This window comes from Xenopus laevis, chromosome 2S, assembly GCF_017654675.1.
Source record: "Xenopus laevis strain J_2021 chromosome 2S, Xenopus_laevis_v10.1, whole genome shotgun sequence".
Lineage (NCBI taxonomy): Eukaryota > Metazoa > Chordata > Amphibia > Anura > Pipidae > Xenopus > Xenopus laevis.
Window position 1 is genome coordinate 160,292,632 of NC_054374.1, and position 18,730 is coordinate 160,311,361.

Sequence of the window (18,730 nt, forward strand, 5' to 3'; positions counted from 1 at the left end):
ATAGTATGTACAGAGAGATCCCATAAAACTATGGCAGCATAGGTATTCCCTGTACTAAGCACAATTCAGCAGGAACAGTCCCTAAGTTTGCTCATAGTCTGTACAGAGAGATCCCATAAAACTATGGCAGCATAGGTATTCCTCTGTACTAAGCACAATTCAGCTGGAACAGTCCCCTAAGTTTGCTCATAGACTGTACAGAGAGATCCCATAAAACTATGGCAGCATAAGTATTCCCCTGTACTAAGCACAATTCAGCAGGAACAGCCCCTAAGTTTGCTCATAGTCTGTACAGAGAGATCCCATAAAACTATGGCAGCATAGGTATTCCCCTGTACTAAGCACAATTCAGCAGGAACAGCCCCTAAGTTTGCTCATAGTCTGTACAGAGAGATCCCATAAAACTATGGCAGCATAGGTATTCCCCTGTACTAAGCACAATTCAGCTGGAACAGTCCCCTAAGTTTGCTCATAGACTGTACAGAGAGATCCCATAAAACTATGGCAGCATAAGTATTCCCCTGTACTAAGCACAATTCAGCAGGAACAGCCCCTAAGTTTGCTCATAGTCTGTACAGAGAGATCCCATAAAACTATGGCAGCATAGGTATTCCCTGTACTTAGCACAATTCAGCAGGAACAGTCCCCTAAATTTGCTCAGAGTCTGTACAGAGAGATCCCATAAAACTATGGCAGTATAGGTGTTGCAGAGATGAAACTTCTAGTATCTACACATGGGATAAAACACAATACACATGTAGATACAAAAATCTAGATTTATTTTAACAAAATAAGAACGGTTACAAATACTTCACGGCCAAGTGCTTAAGTTAATGAATCCACGTGAAATTGCCCACAGTGAATGTAAGTGCCTTTAACGCAAACAAAATGGCTAGTAAATCAGTAAAGCGTTAGCACAACAAATTGAAGCATTATTTTTTTTAAATGGTCTAAGGAAAAATGAACTGGGGCTGTTATTGGCAGATATCACACAGTCCAAGTCCTTACAGATCTGAACTTGGAATTATCAGTAAGTCGGTCAAGTCTTGATGTGGAAATGAGACCTACAAACAAGGACAGAACAGATATCAGATCAACCAAAACAGCACAACAATGTGATACAGCAGTGAAAAAAGATCTGATCTACTGGACATGGTTTTCCAGATTAAATTTACAATTTCTTGTTCATGCTTTTTCCACTTCACCTTCAAACTACTAGTTGTTTTCAGATAGATCACAAGAAATAACGACTTTTTCCAAATACTTTCTATTTCATATGTGTGATTGTTTTTCTAATATTAAAGTATAAAGTGTAATTTTTCACCTTCTAAATCAGCTCTGAGAGGGGGAGGGGGGTCGCTGACCCTATAAACTATTCTAAATGGATACATTTAGTTGATACATTTCTTATCTTTGTCCCTGCTGAGCAGAATCTCTGGGTTTCATTACAGGCAGCTGTTAGAATTGATACAATAGTTACTAATACTCCAGAGATGCTGCTGAGAAATGGATCAACTAAATGTTGCAGAATTGTAACAGTTCAGAGTCTGCACCTGAATTACTGAGCTGCCAGACTCAAACACCAGAGACATGAACATTAAACTTTACACTTAGATTTTGGAAAAACAGTAAAAAATAAGTAATAAAAGTAATTGAAAACGGTCTTTATTTCTCGGGAACAATCTGAAAACAAGTGAACTGAAAAAAAGGGTTTGGAAGGAGAACAACCCCTTTAAAGGAATAGTAACATCAAAAAATTAAAGTGTTTTAAAGGAAAAGTTCAGTGTAAAAATAAAAACTGGGTAAATAGATAGGCTGTGCAAAATAAAAAATGTTTCTAATATAGACAAAAATGTAATGTATAAAGGCTGTGACTGGGTGTGTAACATAATAGCCTCTCTGTTAGTCAGTAGTACTTATCTGTTATCTACTGTGTATCCTGTGCTTGAATGGCTGCCCCCATGGCTACACAGCAGCTTGTTTATATAAACTATAGTAGTACTTATCTGTTATCTACTGTGTATCTTGTGCTTGAATGGCTGCCCCCATGGCTACACAGCAGCTTGTTTATATAAACTATAGTAGTACTTATCTGTTATCTACTGTGTATCTTGTGCTTGAATGGCTGCCCCCATGGCTACACAGCAGCTTGTTTATATAAACTATAGTAGTACTTATCTGTTATCTACTGTGTATCTTGTGCTTGAATGGCTGCCCCCATGGCTACACAGCAGCTTGTTTATATAAACTATAGTAGTACTTATCTGTTATCTACTGTGTATCTTGTGCTTGAATGGCTGCCCCCATGGCTACACAGCAGCTTGTTTATATAAACTATAGTAGTACTTATCTGTTATCTACTGTGTATCTTGTGCTTGAATGGCTGCCCCCATGGCTACACAGCAGCTTGTTTATATAAACTATAGTAGTACTTATCTGTTATCTACTGTGTATCCTGTGCTTGAATGGCTGCCCCCATGGCTACACAGCAGCTTGTTTATATAAACTATAGTAGTACTTATCTGTTATCTACTGTGTATCCTGTGTAAACAAGAAAAGATCTTGGCTGATTTTAAGACTACTAATTAGGAGGATAACATTCTAAGAAAGAATTGAAGGGAATCAGACTGGACTAACCTTTCTGTAGTCATGGGTCAGTGGTCAACATCTGCATCTTCAAATTGGCCAGCCACTGTTTGTGTGTTTTCTACATCCATTCCATCTGAAGTATAGGGAGAGGCATAAGCATATAGCTCTAATAATATATATATCTATATACACACACAAATCTTGTTAAGCATCAGCATTCTATTCAAACAAATTATATATATACACACACAGGTGCACTCAGTAGAATAGAATCATAATTACAAAAACAAAAAAAGTCCGCACTCATAGGTCTTGTGAAGCTAAAGAATTTGGATTTATTCAACATTTCGGCTCTTAAACGCGAGCCGTCATCATTATATCTATATATAAATCTATATATCTATATCTGCTCTGTATTAGTGATGTGCGGACTGGCCTGATACCCGCGGGTTGACCAGAGGGTCGGGCAGGTTTGGGCAGACCTCGCACCCCCGCAACCTTATGAATGCCAGGTTCCAACTTGAACATTTATAGACACGTGCCTGCTAGCCCCGCCCCTTGTGATGTCATCAGCGGGCAGGTCTATAAAAGGAACCCGGAAGTCTGGAAAAGCCCGAACATCACTGGTCTGTAGATAAGCTCTATAGCAGGCATCTGCTATATGAATCCAGGATACGGTTCGGGATTCGCCCGTTTTCAGCAGAATTCAGACTGGTTGTACCAAATCCAACTTTGCATATGTAAATTAGGGGTAGGAAAAGAAATCACATTACTTTTCTTCACAAAACAAGGAAGTTAAAAAAAAAAAAATCCACTTTTTCCTTTGCCGACCGATTTGGTATTCGGCCGAATCCTTCACGAAAGGTTCGGGGATTCGCCTGAATCCCAAATAGTGGGATCTGGTCCATCCCTAAATATGTCCTACAACGTCTCCATCAGTTTAGAGGCTACACTGCATTTACACCGATTAGGAATCAAGACTTTTCATTCTGAGTAGAATATATATTTTCAGTGTGTTTTAAATGAGAACTGGTAGTTTTAAAAGGCAGGAGTCTGCCATAAAGCATTTCTTGATGTCAAATCTTGGATCTTTAGCAGCTGTTCACTCATACTTTGAAATTATAGCCATGTCAGTACAGGTAGAGGATCTTTTATCCGGAAACCCGGTATCCATTTTATCCAAAATTTTAATAATTATTACCTTTTTCTGTGTAATAATAAAACAGTAGCTTGGACTTGATCCCAACTAAGAAATAATTAATCCTTATTGGAAGCAGAACCAGCCGATTGGGTTTATTTAATGTTAACATGATTTTTTAGTAGACTTAGGGTAAGACCACACGAGGCGATTTGGGGAGATTTTGTCGCCTGGCAACTAATCGCCTCGTCTATTGAGCGACTATCTCCATGAACTGCCTCAGCATTTTTCCCCATAGGCTACAAAATCTCCCCGAATCTCCTCACGTAGCCCTTAAAGGGCACCAATCATGACCAAAATCATTTACTAAGTAAATACACTATGTGAAAGTTCAAGAAATCTGATTTTTAAAACAGTTAGAATTGTTTGTATAATGTAAATGATCAGCTCACTATTCCTTCTGCAAGATCTCCCCTATCTCCCCTGCAGTTCTAGCTGAGGCAGCCATCTTGGATTTCACTGGCTCCTCCTACCTATATCTTCCCAGCCAACTGTAGCTCTGAAATCTCGCACATGCTCAGTTGAAATTCCTTGTTGCTTATCAACCCTTCTAAGCTATTTTCAAATCAGCCAAACCTGTGTGTTAGCTGCTGTTCAGTAGTGCTGCCACCTGCTGGAAGTTACTGTGTGTCCTTCATTTGCATAATGACTTTACCAGCAGGGGACAAGATAGGGAAATCTCCTGATACTTCTAGTGGAGGAGTTTACTTAAACAAGGCATTCTGGGTAGAATACTCAAAGCAGTGTTACAATCTGAGCATGCTCCTGAAATTTGCATATTAGAGTCTCTGTTATAGTCACAGTATGGCCTCCCTCAGTGAAAGAACCCATTTGACAAAGTAAGGGATTTTTTTTAAAACCTGCAGTTTTTTCAAAAAACTATGTAGTTTGATTAAACGTGTTTAGCTTGTGCTGGTCAGATTGTTAATATGTGTTTGATTTTGGCTGTGATAGGTGCCCTTTAAGGTATAAAGATCTAAATTATGGAAAGATTGGTTATCTGGAAAGACCCAGGCCCCGAGTATTCTAGATAACAGGCCCGTACCTGTAACCGTTTACATTCGGTTAAATAAATGTAAGGGATAAAGATCTAAATTATGGATTAAGAACTAAATTATGGAAAGATTGGTTATCTGGAAAGACCCAGGTCCCGAGTATTCTAGATAACAGGTCCCGTACCTGTAACCGTTTACATTCGGTTAAATAAATGTATAGGTATGGGATCTATTCTTAGGAATGCTTGGGACTTGGGGGTTATAGATAAGGGGGTTCTGGTAGAAGCTACTCTTATTACAAATTTTTTTTTTTTTTTTTTTTTTTTGAAAAATAGCATTTGCTTAAAATGGACTTTACAGGAGATTCCTTTCCCATAATTTATAGCTTTCTGGATATTGGGTTTCTGGGTAAGACACCCCATTTCTGCATCAGTTTAATAGTGTCCTCCATGCAAAAATTAATTTTTGCCTAACAAGACATATAATCGAAACAACTTTCCAATACGCGTTAAAAATTTTCAATGACAATGTGTTATTTAAAAAAAAAAACAAAAAACAAAAAAAAAACACCCTTGGAATAAATGCTACATAGAAATTAACTTTATGAGGCAGTGAATTCAATATATTGCTTAACACAGCAATTTCACTATATTTTGAATCAGAGGAAAACAACTTTGGTTGGTTTAATTTTTAAAGGGGTTGTTCACCTTTAAATTAACTGTTAGTATGATGTAGAGAATGATATTCTGAGACAATTTGCAGTTGGTTTTTATTTTTTTTATTATTTGTGGCTTTTAAGTTGTTTACTGAAATTGCAAACTGGAGAGCTGCTGAATAAAAAGTTAATCTGGTTGCTAGGGCCCAAATTCCCCTAGCAACCATGCATTGATGTGAATAAGTGACTGGAATACAATTAGGGGAATGGTCTGAATAGTAATATGAACACTAAAAAAAGGTGCAATAACAATACATTTGTAGCCTCAAACAGCACTTGTTTTTTAGATGGGGTCAGAGACCCCCCATTTGAGAGCTAAAGAAGTAAGATAATTAAAAAGCTATAAAAAAATAAATAATGAAGATCTGTGGAAAAGTTGCTTAGAATCGGCCATTCTATTACACTCTAAAAGTTAACTGAAAGAACATGGGTGAGAGGAATAGGAGGAACCTTTTTAGTAGAGGCTCGGGATAATAGATGGGCTGGTATTTACAGTTAAAGGATCAGTAACAAATTTTGTTACTGGTTCTTTAAAGGATTGCAATTTGTTTCATTCTGCACCAGCAGAACTCTGCACTGAAATCCATTTCTTAAAAGAGCAAACAGATTTTGTTACAGTATATTTAATTTTGAAATCTGACATGGGGCCAGACATATTGTCAGTTTCCCAGCTGCCTCCAGTCATGTGACTTGTGCTTTGATAAACTTCAGTCTCTCTTTACTGCAAGTTGGAGTGATATCACCCCCCTCCCTTCCCCCCCAGCAGCCTAACAACAGAACAATGGGAAGGTAACCAGATAACTGCTCCCTAACACAAGATAAAAGCCGTCTAGTAGATCTTCAGAACAGCACTCAGTCGTAAAATCCAGGTCCCACTGAGACACATTCAGTTACATTGAGTAGGAAAACAACAGCCTGCTAGAAAGCAGTTCCATCCTAAAGTGCGGGCTCTTTCTGAAAGCACATGACCAGGCAAAATGACCCGAGATGCACCTACACACCAATATTACAACTAAAAAATACACTTGCTGGTTCAGGAATTTTATATTGTAGAATACTGTGAATTATTTGCAGTGTAAGTGTAATTTAGTAATAAAAACTACATCATAAAAATCATGACAGAATCCCTTTAAAAAAAAAAAAAAAAAAAAAAGTGCCTGTACATAACTACACCATAATCAACAAACTACTATGATTACCTCAATAGGAATCTGATGAATTGCTCACCAATGTACCTTATTTTGACTGCATTTTCACTCGCAACAAACATAAATGAGTATGTTTTACAGCACAATATCTTTATTCTAAATATTCTGAACAGTCTGTGTCTCACCTTCAGGCTCTAGTGCAGGTCCTTCTGTCCGTACTCCAGCCATGGTGTGCTGGTTGCCAATAGAGTTGGACAACATGTTTTCTAACCTCTCCAGTGTGGCCTGGCCTTCTGTGGTGAGATGAGACAAGCCTTCTTCATAAGTGTAAAATGTGGGAACATCAACCTGTCCTTGCTCTAAAAAAAAAAAAAACACATTTGTAGATTTTAATGTTTTTAATGCTCTTTATGTTCAAACCAGATAACCTTGGTAGTTATGAAACATTGTTTTTGGTTTAGAGAGATGAAGAGTAACAAGATCTAAAATTCTAGTTTGTCCAATGAAAGAAAAAAAAATTCTAATCCTGTTAATGCTATGCTTCCCAAGGTTACCAAAAAAATAAAGAAGCTATATTCACAGATTTTCTAAGGCTAACGATTTTGCCTTAGCAAAAAAAAAAAGAACCTGTAAAATGACTTCTGAAGTGCCTTTTTTAAGGAGACCATTGATTAAGCAACCACACTATAATTATATATTAATTATATACAGGTATGTGATGCATTATCCGGAAAGCCATCATCCAGAAAGCTCCGAATTACGGAATGGCCCTCTCCCATAGACTCCATTTTATCTAAATCCAAATTTTAAAATATGATTTCCTTTTTCTGTGTAATAATAAAACAGTAGTTTGTACTTGATCCCAACTAAGATATAATTAATCCTTATTGGAAGCAAAACCAGCCTATTGGGTTTATTTCATGTTTATATGATTTTCTAATAGACTTGAAGTTCCAAATTACGGAAAGATCCGTTATTTGTAGGGATGTACCGAATCCACTATTTTGGATTCGGCCAAACCCCCGAATCCTTCGCAAAGGATTCGGCCGAATACCGAACCGAATCCGATGCAAATTAGGGGTGGGAAGGGGATTTTTTTTTACTTCCTTGTTTTGTGACACGCAATTTCCCTCGCCACCCCTAATTTGCATATGCAAATTAGGATTCGGTTCTGCCAGGCACAAGGATTCGGCCGAATCCGAATCCTGCTGAAAAAGGCAGAATCCTGGCCGAATCCCGAACCAAATCCTGGATTCGGTGCATCCCTAGTTATTTGGAAGATCCCAGTTCCCGAGCATTCTGCCTAACAGGTCCCATACCTGTATTAATTAAAATTAAGGAGTGCTGCACACACACACACACACACACACAATATGTTGTATGAAGCAAGAAAATGTAGTGGTCTCGGCTGTTGTAGATGAACAAGTAGAGTCCTATTTATTTAGCTATTGTATTTACTAATCCACAAATTGGCTGATGCGTGTGTGGACATAAAAAGGCACAAGTAACAATACCCGCTTGTGCCTTGGTCCTGTGGATACTATAAGTTGTAACTTCTGTGTTTATATCAGGGGTCCTCACTTTTTAAACAGGAGGCCAGAGCACAGTCCCTCAGACTGTTTGGAGGCCGGACTATAGTTTGAAAAAACTAAGTTTAAAATAAAAAAAGAAAAAAGAAAAAACATCGGCCAGGGCACCAAGTTTAAAAAAAACAAACAAAAAAAAAGCAGCAGCCAGTGCCCCCCCTCGAAGGTTTAAAAAAAACATTTGTTCGACATGGCTCAGCTCCTAGTTCAAGTGTCTAGCCTTACAGAGCATTTGCTTTCAGATGGGGTCAGTGACGCCCGTCTGAAAGCTGGAAAGAGTCAGAAAAAAAGGCAAATGATAAAACTATAAAAAAAAATAAAGAATGAAGACCAATGGAAAAGTTGCTCAGAATTGGCCATTCTATTACGTAGGAAAAGTTTACTTAAAGGTGAACCACCCCTTTAATATATATAGAAGCCATCGGTCCATGCGGCCGTATCGGGGGCGTTAATAACCTTGGAGGGCCACATTCTGCCCGCGGGCCGTAGTTTGAGGACCCCTGGTTCATATGCTGCAACAGTTGGGTGAAATGAGCAAATCACAGCAAGGTGAAAGTGTGACAGTACTGTAATTCCTAAAATAAATCAACAAACCATGAGCTTCAACATCATACTCGTCTCCTTCATAGTCATCGTCAGAGTCTGCGTCTTCTGGGTCAGGATGGAGGGCCTGACAATCACACATGGCTGAAAACATCTCTCCTACTGAGAAAAATAGGCTGAAATTTATCATCAGTAGTACAGGTATGGGACCCGTTATCCAGAACGCTTGGGACCTGGGGTTTTCCGGATAACAGATCTTTCTGTAATTTAGATCTTCATACCTAGTCTGCTAGAAAATCATGTAAACACTAAATAAACCCAATAGGCTGGTTTTGCTTCCAATAAGGATTAATTATATCTTAGTTGGGATCAAGTACAAGCGACTGTTTTATTATTACACAGAAAAAGGAAATCATTTTTAAAAAATGTGGATTATTTGGATAAAATAAAGTCTATGGGAGATGAACATTCCATAATTCTGAGCTTTCTGGATAACAGGGTTTCCAGATAACGGGTCCCATACCTGTATAAACAATAAATAGTAGCAACATAAAACAGAAACCAAACTAGACCCTTAAAGGGGGCCCACCTTTAAGGTAACTTTTAGTATGTTATAAAATAAGCAACTTTTCAATTGGTTTTCATTATTTATTTATTTTATAGTTATTTGACTTTTTCTTCTGACTCTTACAGCTTTCAAATGGGCGTCGTTGACTACCTTCTAAAAAACAAATGCTCTGTAAGGCATGTATTGTCATTGCTACTTTTTATTACTGATCCTTCTATTCAGGCCTCTCCTATTCATATTCCAGTCTCTTATTCAACTCAATGCATGGTTGCTAGGGGAATTTGGACCCTAGTTACCAGATTGCTTAAGATGCAAATTGAAGAGCTGCTGAATAAGAAGCTAAATAACTCAAACATCTTCAATAATAAAAAACAATTGCAAATTGTCTCAGAATATCACTCTACAATCTACATTATACTAAAAGTTATCTCCAAGGTGAACCACCCCTATAAATCAAGTATGATACTGAGCATAAGATTTGTAACATAATATTGTTTGTACAGGTATGGAACCTATTATCCAGAATGCTCGGGACCTTGGGTTTTCCAGATTCCATAATTTAGTTCTTCATACCTGAAGTCTACTAGAAAATCATGTAAACATTAAATAAACCCAATAGACTGGTTTTGCCTCCAATAAGGATTAATCATATCTTAGTTGGGATCAAGTACAAGCGACTGTTTTATTATTACAGAGAAAAAGGAAATTATTTTTAAAAATGTGGATTATTTGGATAGAGTATATGGGAGATGGCCATTCTTTAATTCGGAGCTTTCTGGATAACAGGGTTTCCAGATAACGGGTCCAATACCTGTATAAAACAATAAAAAGGAGCAACATAAAATAGAAACCTAACTAGACCCTTAGATCTAGTATGATACAGAGCATAAAAACTGTAACATAATATTGTTATAATCTACAGTCTGGTCATTTCCCTATGGGACCAGACTGTAAATTATATCCTTATAAACGGCGCGTTCTTGCGTCAGAACGCGCCGTTTATAAACTAGAGAGAGAGCACTTGCCGCTGCTGCTCTTTTCCTCCACTCTGCCCCCTTCTTTTAATTCCCTGGCTCAGCTCTAGCTTAACACTGTCGCGCTGCTCTCACTAACTCTCGGCTGCTTCACTCTCAGGTCCTGCCCCCTCCGTGTCTCTTTAGTCTACCTCCCCCTCACATGATGGCTCAATGGGCTCCCTCATGTTTGCACAGTGACTCTCCGTCTCACTCTCAGTCCCCCTCCCTTCCACCCACCTTCTTAACATCCATTTTCATGCTCCTCCGTGTAACCTGTAACCGTGTCGGCTCCTTTAGCTCCCCTCACAATGCCATTTGTCTCCCTCACACAATCTCCGGTATTGCTCCGCCTCCACCCATCATTCTCCAGTCCTCTGACACTTCCCCTTCCTCACCTTCCCCCCTCCCCTGCAACTGACGTCACCCAGGGCAGGATACAAGGCATATTGGGAAAAAAACATCGAATTCAAAAACAGGTACTTTCACACAAAAAAAAGTAACTACGGGGATAAAATTAAGTGGGGGGCTGGGGTGGGGAAAGGAAAACAGCATTAAAAGTGTAATTTTACAGCACATAGGGCAAAGCCATTAAAATACTACACATATATAGGAAGGAAGACACTGGACACAAAACTGTAGATTATAATACATAATGTACCCCCTACTTAAATTTATACAGATATTAGTAGTCACCTCGTAGTTATGTGACCTGTATAAAAGCACTCGGCCTGCGGCCTCGTGCTTTTATATGGTCACATAACTCCTCGGTGACTAATAATATCTTTATAAATTACAGTAGGGGGTACATTATCCACTATATATTGCATATGCCCAATTACCCATTTGGGATTTCAGGAAAAATAGCCCCTACCTACAAAAACATTGCAATTATTGGGGCCCCACCTTTGTATAGAACACAGAGATCAATGCTTTAGCCCTCAGAGGAGCTCTTCCCATATCAGGATATGGTTATTAGTTTAAAAGGATGTCAAAAGTAACAGTGTGAAAGTATTAGGCCTCAGACTGGGTCCTACACACCGAAAAAAATGAGCTTGGGAGTATTGAGGAGGAAGAGCCCCTGTAGCAGATACACCTTCCTCTAGTACTAGATCCTATCTCCTGCAGGTGTGCAACCTGTAGAACAATACCACTAGCAACATGTAGTAACTATAAAACTTACAATCAGATTTCTCTCCAGGAACAAAACGTATTTCTGTAATAGGTTCTTCATCATCGTCATCATCCTCACTCTCTTCTTCCTCCTGATCAGCCATATGAGCTTCCTTGTCTTCTTTGTCTAAAGGCAAACATATAAATCATCTTTTTTGCATCACATAGGACATCATGGTGCAACTCTATTTACTATTACAGGTATGGGACCGGTTATCCAGAATGCATGGGACCTGGGGTTTTTTGGATATTGGGTCTTTCCGTTATTCTGGATCTTCAAGCTTTAAATCATGTAAACATTAAATATACCCAATAGGCTGGTTTTGCTTCCAATAAGGATTAATTATATCTTAGTTGGGATCAAGTACAAGCTACTGTTTTATTATTACAGAGAAAAATGAAATAATTTTTTAAGAATATAGGTTATCCGGATAAAATGTAGTCAATGGGAAACAGCCTTTCTGGAATTCTGAAATTCTGCACTAAGATTTGCCCCCTGGTTGGTACGATGCACCCTGCTCACACACAGGGTATACATACATTTTTTTTTTTTTTTTTTTTTTGCTTTAATGTAGCTTAGCAACCATGTAGCCGTTTTAAAATAAAAATGGAAAGATGATCAGTATAAGGCCTGATAAAAAAAAATGGATCGCCAATTCCAACGTTTCAATTGGTCTTTATTATTTATAGTTATTTTTAATTATTTGCCTTCTTCCTTTTCTGATTCTTTATTGCTACTTTTTATTACTCATCTTTCTATTCAGGGCATCTCCTCTTCATATTTCAGTCTCTTATTTAAAACAATGAGGGAGGGAGGGAGAGGGAGAGAGAGAGAGAGAGGGAGAGGAGAGAGAGGGAAAAAAAAAGAAAAAATGAAAGAAAGAAGAAAGAAAGAAAGAAAGAAAGAAAGAAAGAAAGAAAGAAAGAGAAGAAAGAAAGAAAGAAAGAAAAGAAAAAAAAGAAAAAAAAGAAAAAAAAGAAAAAGAAAGAAAAAAAGAAAAAGAAAGAAAAAAAGAAAAAGAAAGAAAAAAAGAAAAAGAAAGAAAAAAAGAAAAAGAAAGAAAGAGAAAGAAAGAAATGCAGGCACTGGGAAAATCATCCCCCGCATTCCCAATGAGACACACTAAAGATTCAGCCTGACCTATTTAAGCCATTATTTAGCAAGAGAAAAGTCATTTGTCTGCTTCATTTGAACTGTACAAGGCTCACTTGTGATACGTCAGGCTACACCGCCTGACAATAATGGAGCGTCTCTTACAACTGCTATTCAAATTGATGATTTAAAAATCAATAAAAAATACTTGGGATCTGGGGCATTCCATAATTTTTCCATAATTTGAATCTTACCTTAATTTTGACTAAAATACATTTGAACATATACACCGTGGGTGCCAAAACATTAGCAACCTCCCAGTACAGGTATGGGACAAAACAAAAAAAATAAGCGCTACCTGCAGATCACTGTCTCATTGTACTAATTACACATAAGGCGCACTTCCACTTTAAAAGGGAAACTATCGCAAAAATTAAAATTTAATATAAGCTTCCTCATAATGAAATAAGAAACTTTCGAAATACAATCAATTAGATATTCTTTACCGTTTTTACTATTCCTCTCTCAGCATCAGTTTCTCTTCATTCTGTCTTCATGCAGCAGTTGGGTGTCAGATATTCGCTGACAGTTAGATCCAATATATCTTATAGGGGGGCTCCTTTCCTAGTAGATGTATTAGAGCTCACTCAAATAACTAATTCCAGTATAAACAAAATCTAACAAAATAACTGCCTTTTGCACAAGTCCTGCATGTAGAGAGACATGAGGTCTGGTGATTTCTGGTGAGCTCTAATACATCTTCTAGGCAAAAGGAGCCCCCCTATAAGATATATTGGATCTAACTGTCAATGAATATCTGACACTCAACTGCTGCATGAAGGGAGAATGAAGAGAAACAGATGCTGAGAGAGGAATAGTGAACATAAACGTGATTATTTCAGAAACAGTAAAGAATTATACTATAATAAATTTTAGCGTTAGTTACACTTTAAGGGGCAGATTTATCAAGGGTCAAGGTGAATTTTCGAATTCAAAAAATTAGAATTTCGGGCTTTTTTTGTGTACTTCAAGTAAGGAATAGTCCAAATTCGATTTGAAAAAAAAAAATGAAAATTCGAATATCCAAATTTATTATGTACTGTCTCTTTAAAAATTAGATTTCGATCATTCTCCATCTAAAACCTGCCAGTTTGCTGTTTTAGCCTATGGGCGACCTCCTAGAAACTATTTGGAGTCAAATGGTAGATTGAAAACAGACCTATTCGGCCAAAAACAAACGTTGGTCTTTTTGAATTCAAATTTCAAAGTTTTTCAAATTCAACCCTTGATAAATATGCCCCTAAATGTCAGATGTGTACAAGTGCATGTCTTTGCAGGACACTATATTTTGTCGAAACTGTGGTGTGCAGGTCGGTAGGACAAAACTCCCTTCATATGTGATGAACTACAAATCCCAACATTCTGCTGTCAGGGTAATATAAGTAGCTGTAATTCAAGAACCACGAGGGACACAAGGGTTTACAAATATTCTCATGTACATTTCACAATATATAATGGGGTATATTTATCAGAGTGAAGTTAGAGATAACCACAATCCACTAGAGTCAAATTCCGCCGCTCTCCATTTATTTCTATTGGATTTTAAAAGGCGTATTTATCAAAGGGTGAACTTGCACTTTCACCCATTGATACTCTTAAAAATCCCATAGAAATGAATGGAGAGTGGCCGAATTTCACACTAGTGGATTGTGGTGATCTCTAACTTCACCCTGATAAATATACCCCAATGAATATATAGAATTCCACATGTAACACTGTAAAGCTGTGCCTATGGGCCCCGCTATCAAATACCTCCAAATATAAAAGACAAAAACACGGCCAGACCTGCGAGCTTGGAGTTCACCATGACGTAGAGATGCTCCTCAGGATAAGCAGCCGTGTCCCTGGAGATTGCATGGAGACTGATTGATGGATATTCTAATGAGAAACCAAGGCCGGAACCGTTCAGCCATGACAGGCGACTATAAGAGAAGCAAGAAAATATCTTAAAGGGGTTGTTTACCTTTATATAAACCTTCAGTATGATGTAGAGAGTGATATCCTGAGAGACAATTTGCAATTGGTTTTCATTTTTTATTAGCTGTGGTTTTCAAGTTATTTAGCTTTTTATCCAGTCTGGTTGCTAGGGTCCAAATTACCCTAGCAACCTTCAATTATACTAAACACCAATTTGTGATTTTTTATATTTTTAATCCCCTGCCCACCAATGTATTATTTTAATACTCTAAAGGCCCCTGCCACCAATGTTTTTTTTAAAAAATATTCTCTGGGGCCCCATTTTTTTTTTAAACTTGTAAAGGGGGGCCCTGACGCCAATATTTTTTTAAAAAAAAAAAAAAAAAATTCTTTGGGGCCCCAATTTTTTTTTTTTTAACTTGTAAGGGGGGCCCTTCGTGCCAATTTTTTTTTAACTTATAGGGGGGCCCTGACCACCAATTTTTTAAAAAACTTTTAAGGGGGCCCTGGCACCACAGTTATAAGGCCCTGACCATCAATAGCTTTTTATAACGTGTTTATGTGTGTGTGTGGTTACTTTTTTTAGCACGGATGTCTGTGCGGTTTTTTAACTGTTGTGTGGAGTGGGCGGGATCTGGGGTGGGGCTTGGGGGCCCAATAATTTTGTTGTAGGGGCCCCGTGATTTCTAATGGCGGCCCTGACTAGCAGTGGAATAGTGATGTGTGGAGTCAGAAAAACCTCATCTGCCCCTAACTTTCAAAATGTTGCCATTGTGGGACCCTCACCCAACCAGTAGCAGAGTCTTCTCGCTCTATATGCTACTTGTATGCGCTGGTTCCAAGACAGGGAATTTTTAGGAGCAGTGGAGGAATGTACTTCCCCCAATCTCACATAGGGTTGCCACCTTTTCTGGAAAAAAATACTGGCCTTCCTATATATTTATCTCTTTTCCCTATTAAAGGATAAGTAAACCCTTAAAAATGGATGAGGGGCTATTCTAAGAACTTTTGTGATGTACATTCATTATATATTTTGATTTAATTCCAAGATATTAAGGGATACATGTACTGTTAATATGAATGAATTTTGTTACATCAGCGCCACCTGCTGGTCAGTTTCCCACCAGTCTGACCACCAAGTAGTCAAGGAAGTTGTCAGGAGAAAGAAAGAGGCTGATGTTCTTCTGCTTAGGAATATCTCACATCTTTCCTAAGCAGAAGAACATCAGAGCAGTCCCTTTGGAGCAGCCCAGTGGAGATTGTAAGCTCCACTGGGGCAGGGTCTGACGGGAATGTGATAGGCACCTTAGATTGCAAGCTCCACTGGGGCAGGGACTGATGGGAATGTGATAGGGACCTTAGATTGTAAGCTCCGCTGGGGCAGGGACTGATGGGAATGTGATAGGGATATTAGATTGCAAGCTCCACTGGGGCAGGGACTGATGGGAATGTGATAGGGACCTTAGATTGTAAGCTCCACTGGGGCAGGGACTGACGAGAATGTGATAGGAATATTAGATTGCAAGTTCCACTGGGGCAGGGACTGACTGGAATGTGATAGGGACCTTAGATTGTAAGCTCCACTGGGGCAGGGACTGACGGGAATGTGATAGGGACCTTAGATTGTAAGCTCCACTGGGGCAGGGACTGACGGGAATGTGATAGGGACCTTAGATTGTAAGCTCCACTGGGGCAGGGACTGACGGGAATGTGATAGGGACCTTAGATTGTAAGCTCCACTGGGGCAGGGACTGACGGGAATGTGATAGGGACCTTAGATTGTAAGCTCCACTGGGGCAGGGACTGATGGGAATGTGATAGGGACCTTAGATTGTAAGCTCCACTGGGGCAGGGACTGATGGGAATGTGATAGGAATATTAGATTGTAAGCTCCACTGGGGCAGGGACTGATGGGAATGTGATAGGAATATTAGATTGTAAGCTCCACTGGGGCAGGGACGGAGGATAATAATGTATAAGAGTAGAATGTGTCAGGCCAACATACAGCAAGTGACGATACACATGAGGACAAGAGTGTTGGTAGAACATGACACGTGTATGGCGCCCCACGCACAGTATATTACACAGGTAACAAATAGGCGACATATTTTGATTGGGTAAAACTATTAAAGAAATACCAAAGTCACTATTACCAACACTGGGCGAATCTGCACACGCCAGTATCCCCTAGCAACCAATCAGCTGCCGGCAGAACTTTGAGAGCAGAAATGTGATTGGCTGCTGTGGGGTTTGTGCCGAGCGCCTGTCGTGGTAAATGAACCCACATCGGCGCCACTTTATTCCTAAGTAACTCGAGCTGGGGGGATGGGACACAACGAGTTTCACACAAAACCAAGAGTTATAGTTGCTCTAGGGGTTCCCTCCTCGTCCTGTTGGTCCCCTGCGCCGTCACACACTCAGCGGACACATTTACCTCTCTGCAATATAAAGGGTTCCAGGGCCGAGACCTCTGCCGCCCACCACAGCCTCAGTCCCTGGCTGCAAACGTCGAACCCCATCAGCGGGAGGCGGGAAGCTGCTGAGGAGATTCATCGACTCTAAAGTGCAGAATACCTGACCACGTGGTACAACTCCACTCTCCGCAATAACGTGATCCGCGCTGCGCTGGAACCTGAATCTCCCTCCCACGCACCGAGTCAGTCAATCAAATACAGGAAGTGACGTCCCCAAGACTGGGCGGGTATAACTACTCCTGTCAGTAACAGGAAGCTCCTAGTGATGGAGCTCTGTGGTGATGGTTACAGCTATGTCCTGCTACTACCTGCCCTCCACTGAACTAAATAACAATAGCCCAGTGCTCTTGGTACAATATATGTACAACTGCCATGAACCTAAATGAAGTAATGTCGTGTGTCAGGTTTATAATTACCTTAAAGGAACAGTAACACCATAAATGAAAGTGTATCAAAGTAATGACAATATAATGTAGTGTTGCCCTGCACTGGTAAATAAATTCTCTGTTCGCTTCAGAAACGTTACTATAGTTTACGTAAATACGTTGCTGTTTAACCCTGGGGCAGCCATTCAAACTGGTGAAAATGTACAGGCTGGTCAAATACAATGGTGTTTTATCGGTTATCTACTGTATATCCTGTGCCTTTCATCGTGGCTGCCCCATGGCTACACAGCAGCGTGTTTTTATAGATGATAGTAGTGTTTCTGAAGCAAACGCAGACCTTTTACCAGTGCAGGGCAACAGTACATCATATTTTAATAACTTTCATTTTTTTTGGTGTTACTTTTCCTTTAAGTGAACCTTCAATAAGTTACAGAATGGCCAATTCTAAGAAATATTTAAGTCGGCCTTCATTTATAGGGGTCAATAACCCCATCTAAAAAACAAATGCTCTGCAAGGCCACAAATTTACCCCCATTTTTACATGAACTTATTCAGTTGAGCTGGAAAAGTATACCTCCCAACATTTTGAAAGTAGAAAGAGGGACAAAAACGTCATGATCACGCCCATTTTGTGGCCACACCCCTAATTGCCATGTCCATTTTAGAAAATTTGGCCAGTTATGGAAAGTTTGAACACTTTTTTGGGGTTAGGTTTTATGTGTTATTACAGTTTTGTTAATGATGGTGAAATTGCCCTTTAAGCTGCAAGTCAGTTTCCACAAGAGACCTGCTTATCTTAAATTGTTACCATTGTTTCTTTGCTTATCTAAAATTGTTACAAATGTATTGAAGTGCACCTGCCACGTATTCTGGGCTCTCTGCCAAAAGCCAATTATGTTTTAGAAACTTTGTATCTTTATCTGACTGTTCAGTGCAGGAGATCAAAGAGAAAGTCGGGACATTTCAGTAACATTCCGGGACTGCGGGCTGTGCTGTCAAAATCGGGACTGCCCTTCGAAAAACCAGACAGTTGTGAGGTACTGTATGTAAAAGGTGCATAAACTGCATGTGAACTTTCCGATATAGATATAATTGAATTTTTGTATTACACAAAACATACCTGATTCCACAAATTGAAGAACACAATGACATTGAGTTGTTTCCCACAATTCCTTCATTTTTTTTCCCAAATCCCAGAATCTGTCAGTAAACAAACTGAAGCGTATGAGGCTTTATAGCACTTATAAAGAAAATTGAGTGAAGGCTGCGCTG

General features: G+C 39.1%; 1 protein-coding gene across 2 annotated transcripts; it reads right to left on the bottom strand.

Moving 5' to 3' along the window:
• Window positions 1–762: 762 nt before the first annotated feature.
• clns1a.S (chloride channel, nucleotide-sensitive, 1A S homeolog) lies at window positions 763–17,288 on the bottom strand. 2 transcript variants are annotated; one of them, XM_018248107.2, is made up of 7 exons: window positions 17,033–17,288; window positions 14,467–14,603; window positions 11,539–11,655; window positions 8,826–8,936; window positions 6,831–6,938; window positions 2,638–2,722; window positions 763–1,064 (listed from the first exon to the last, which is right to left on the bottom strand). In XM_018248107.2, the coding sequence occupies exons 1-6, from the start codon at window positions 17,149–17,151 to the stop codon at window positions 2,655–2,657; spliced, it is 660 nt and encodes a 219-aa protein (XP_018103596.1). In that variant the 5' UTR covers window positions 17,152–17,288; the 3' UTR covers window positions 763–1,064; window positions 2,638–2,654.
• Between the last annotated feature and the right edge of the window lie 1,442 nt (window positions 17,289–18,730).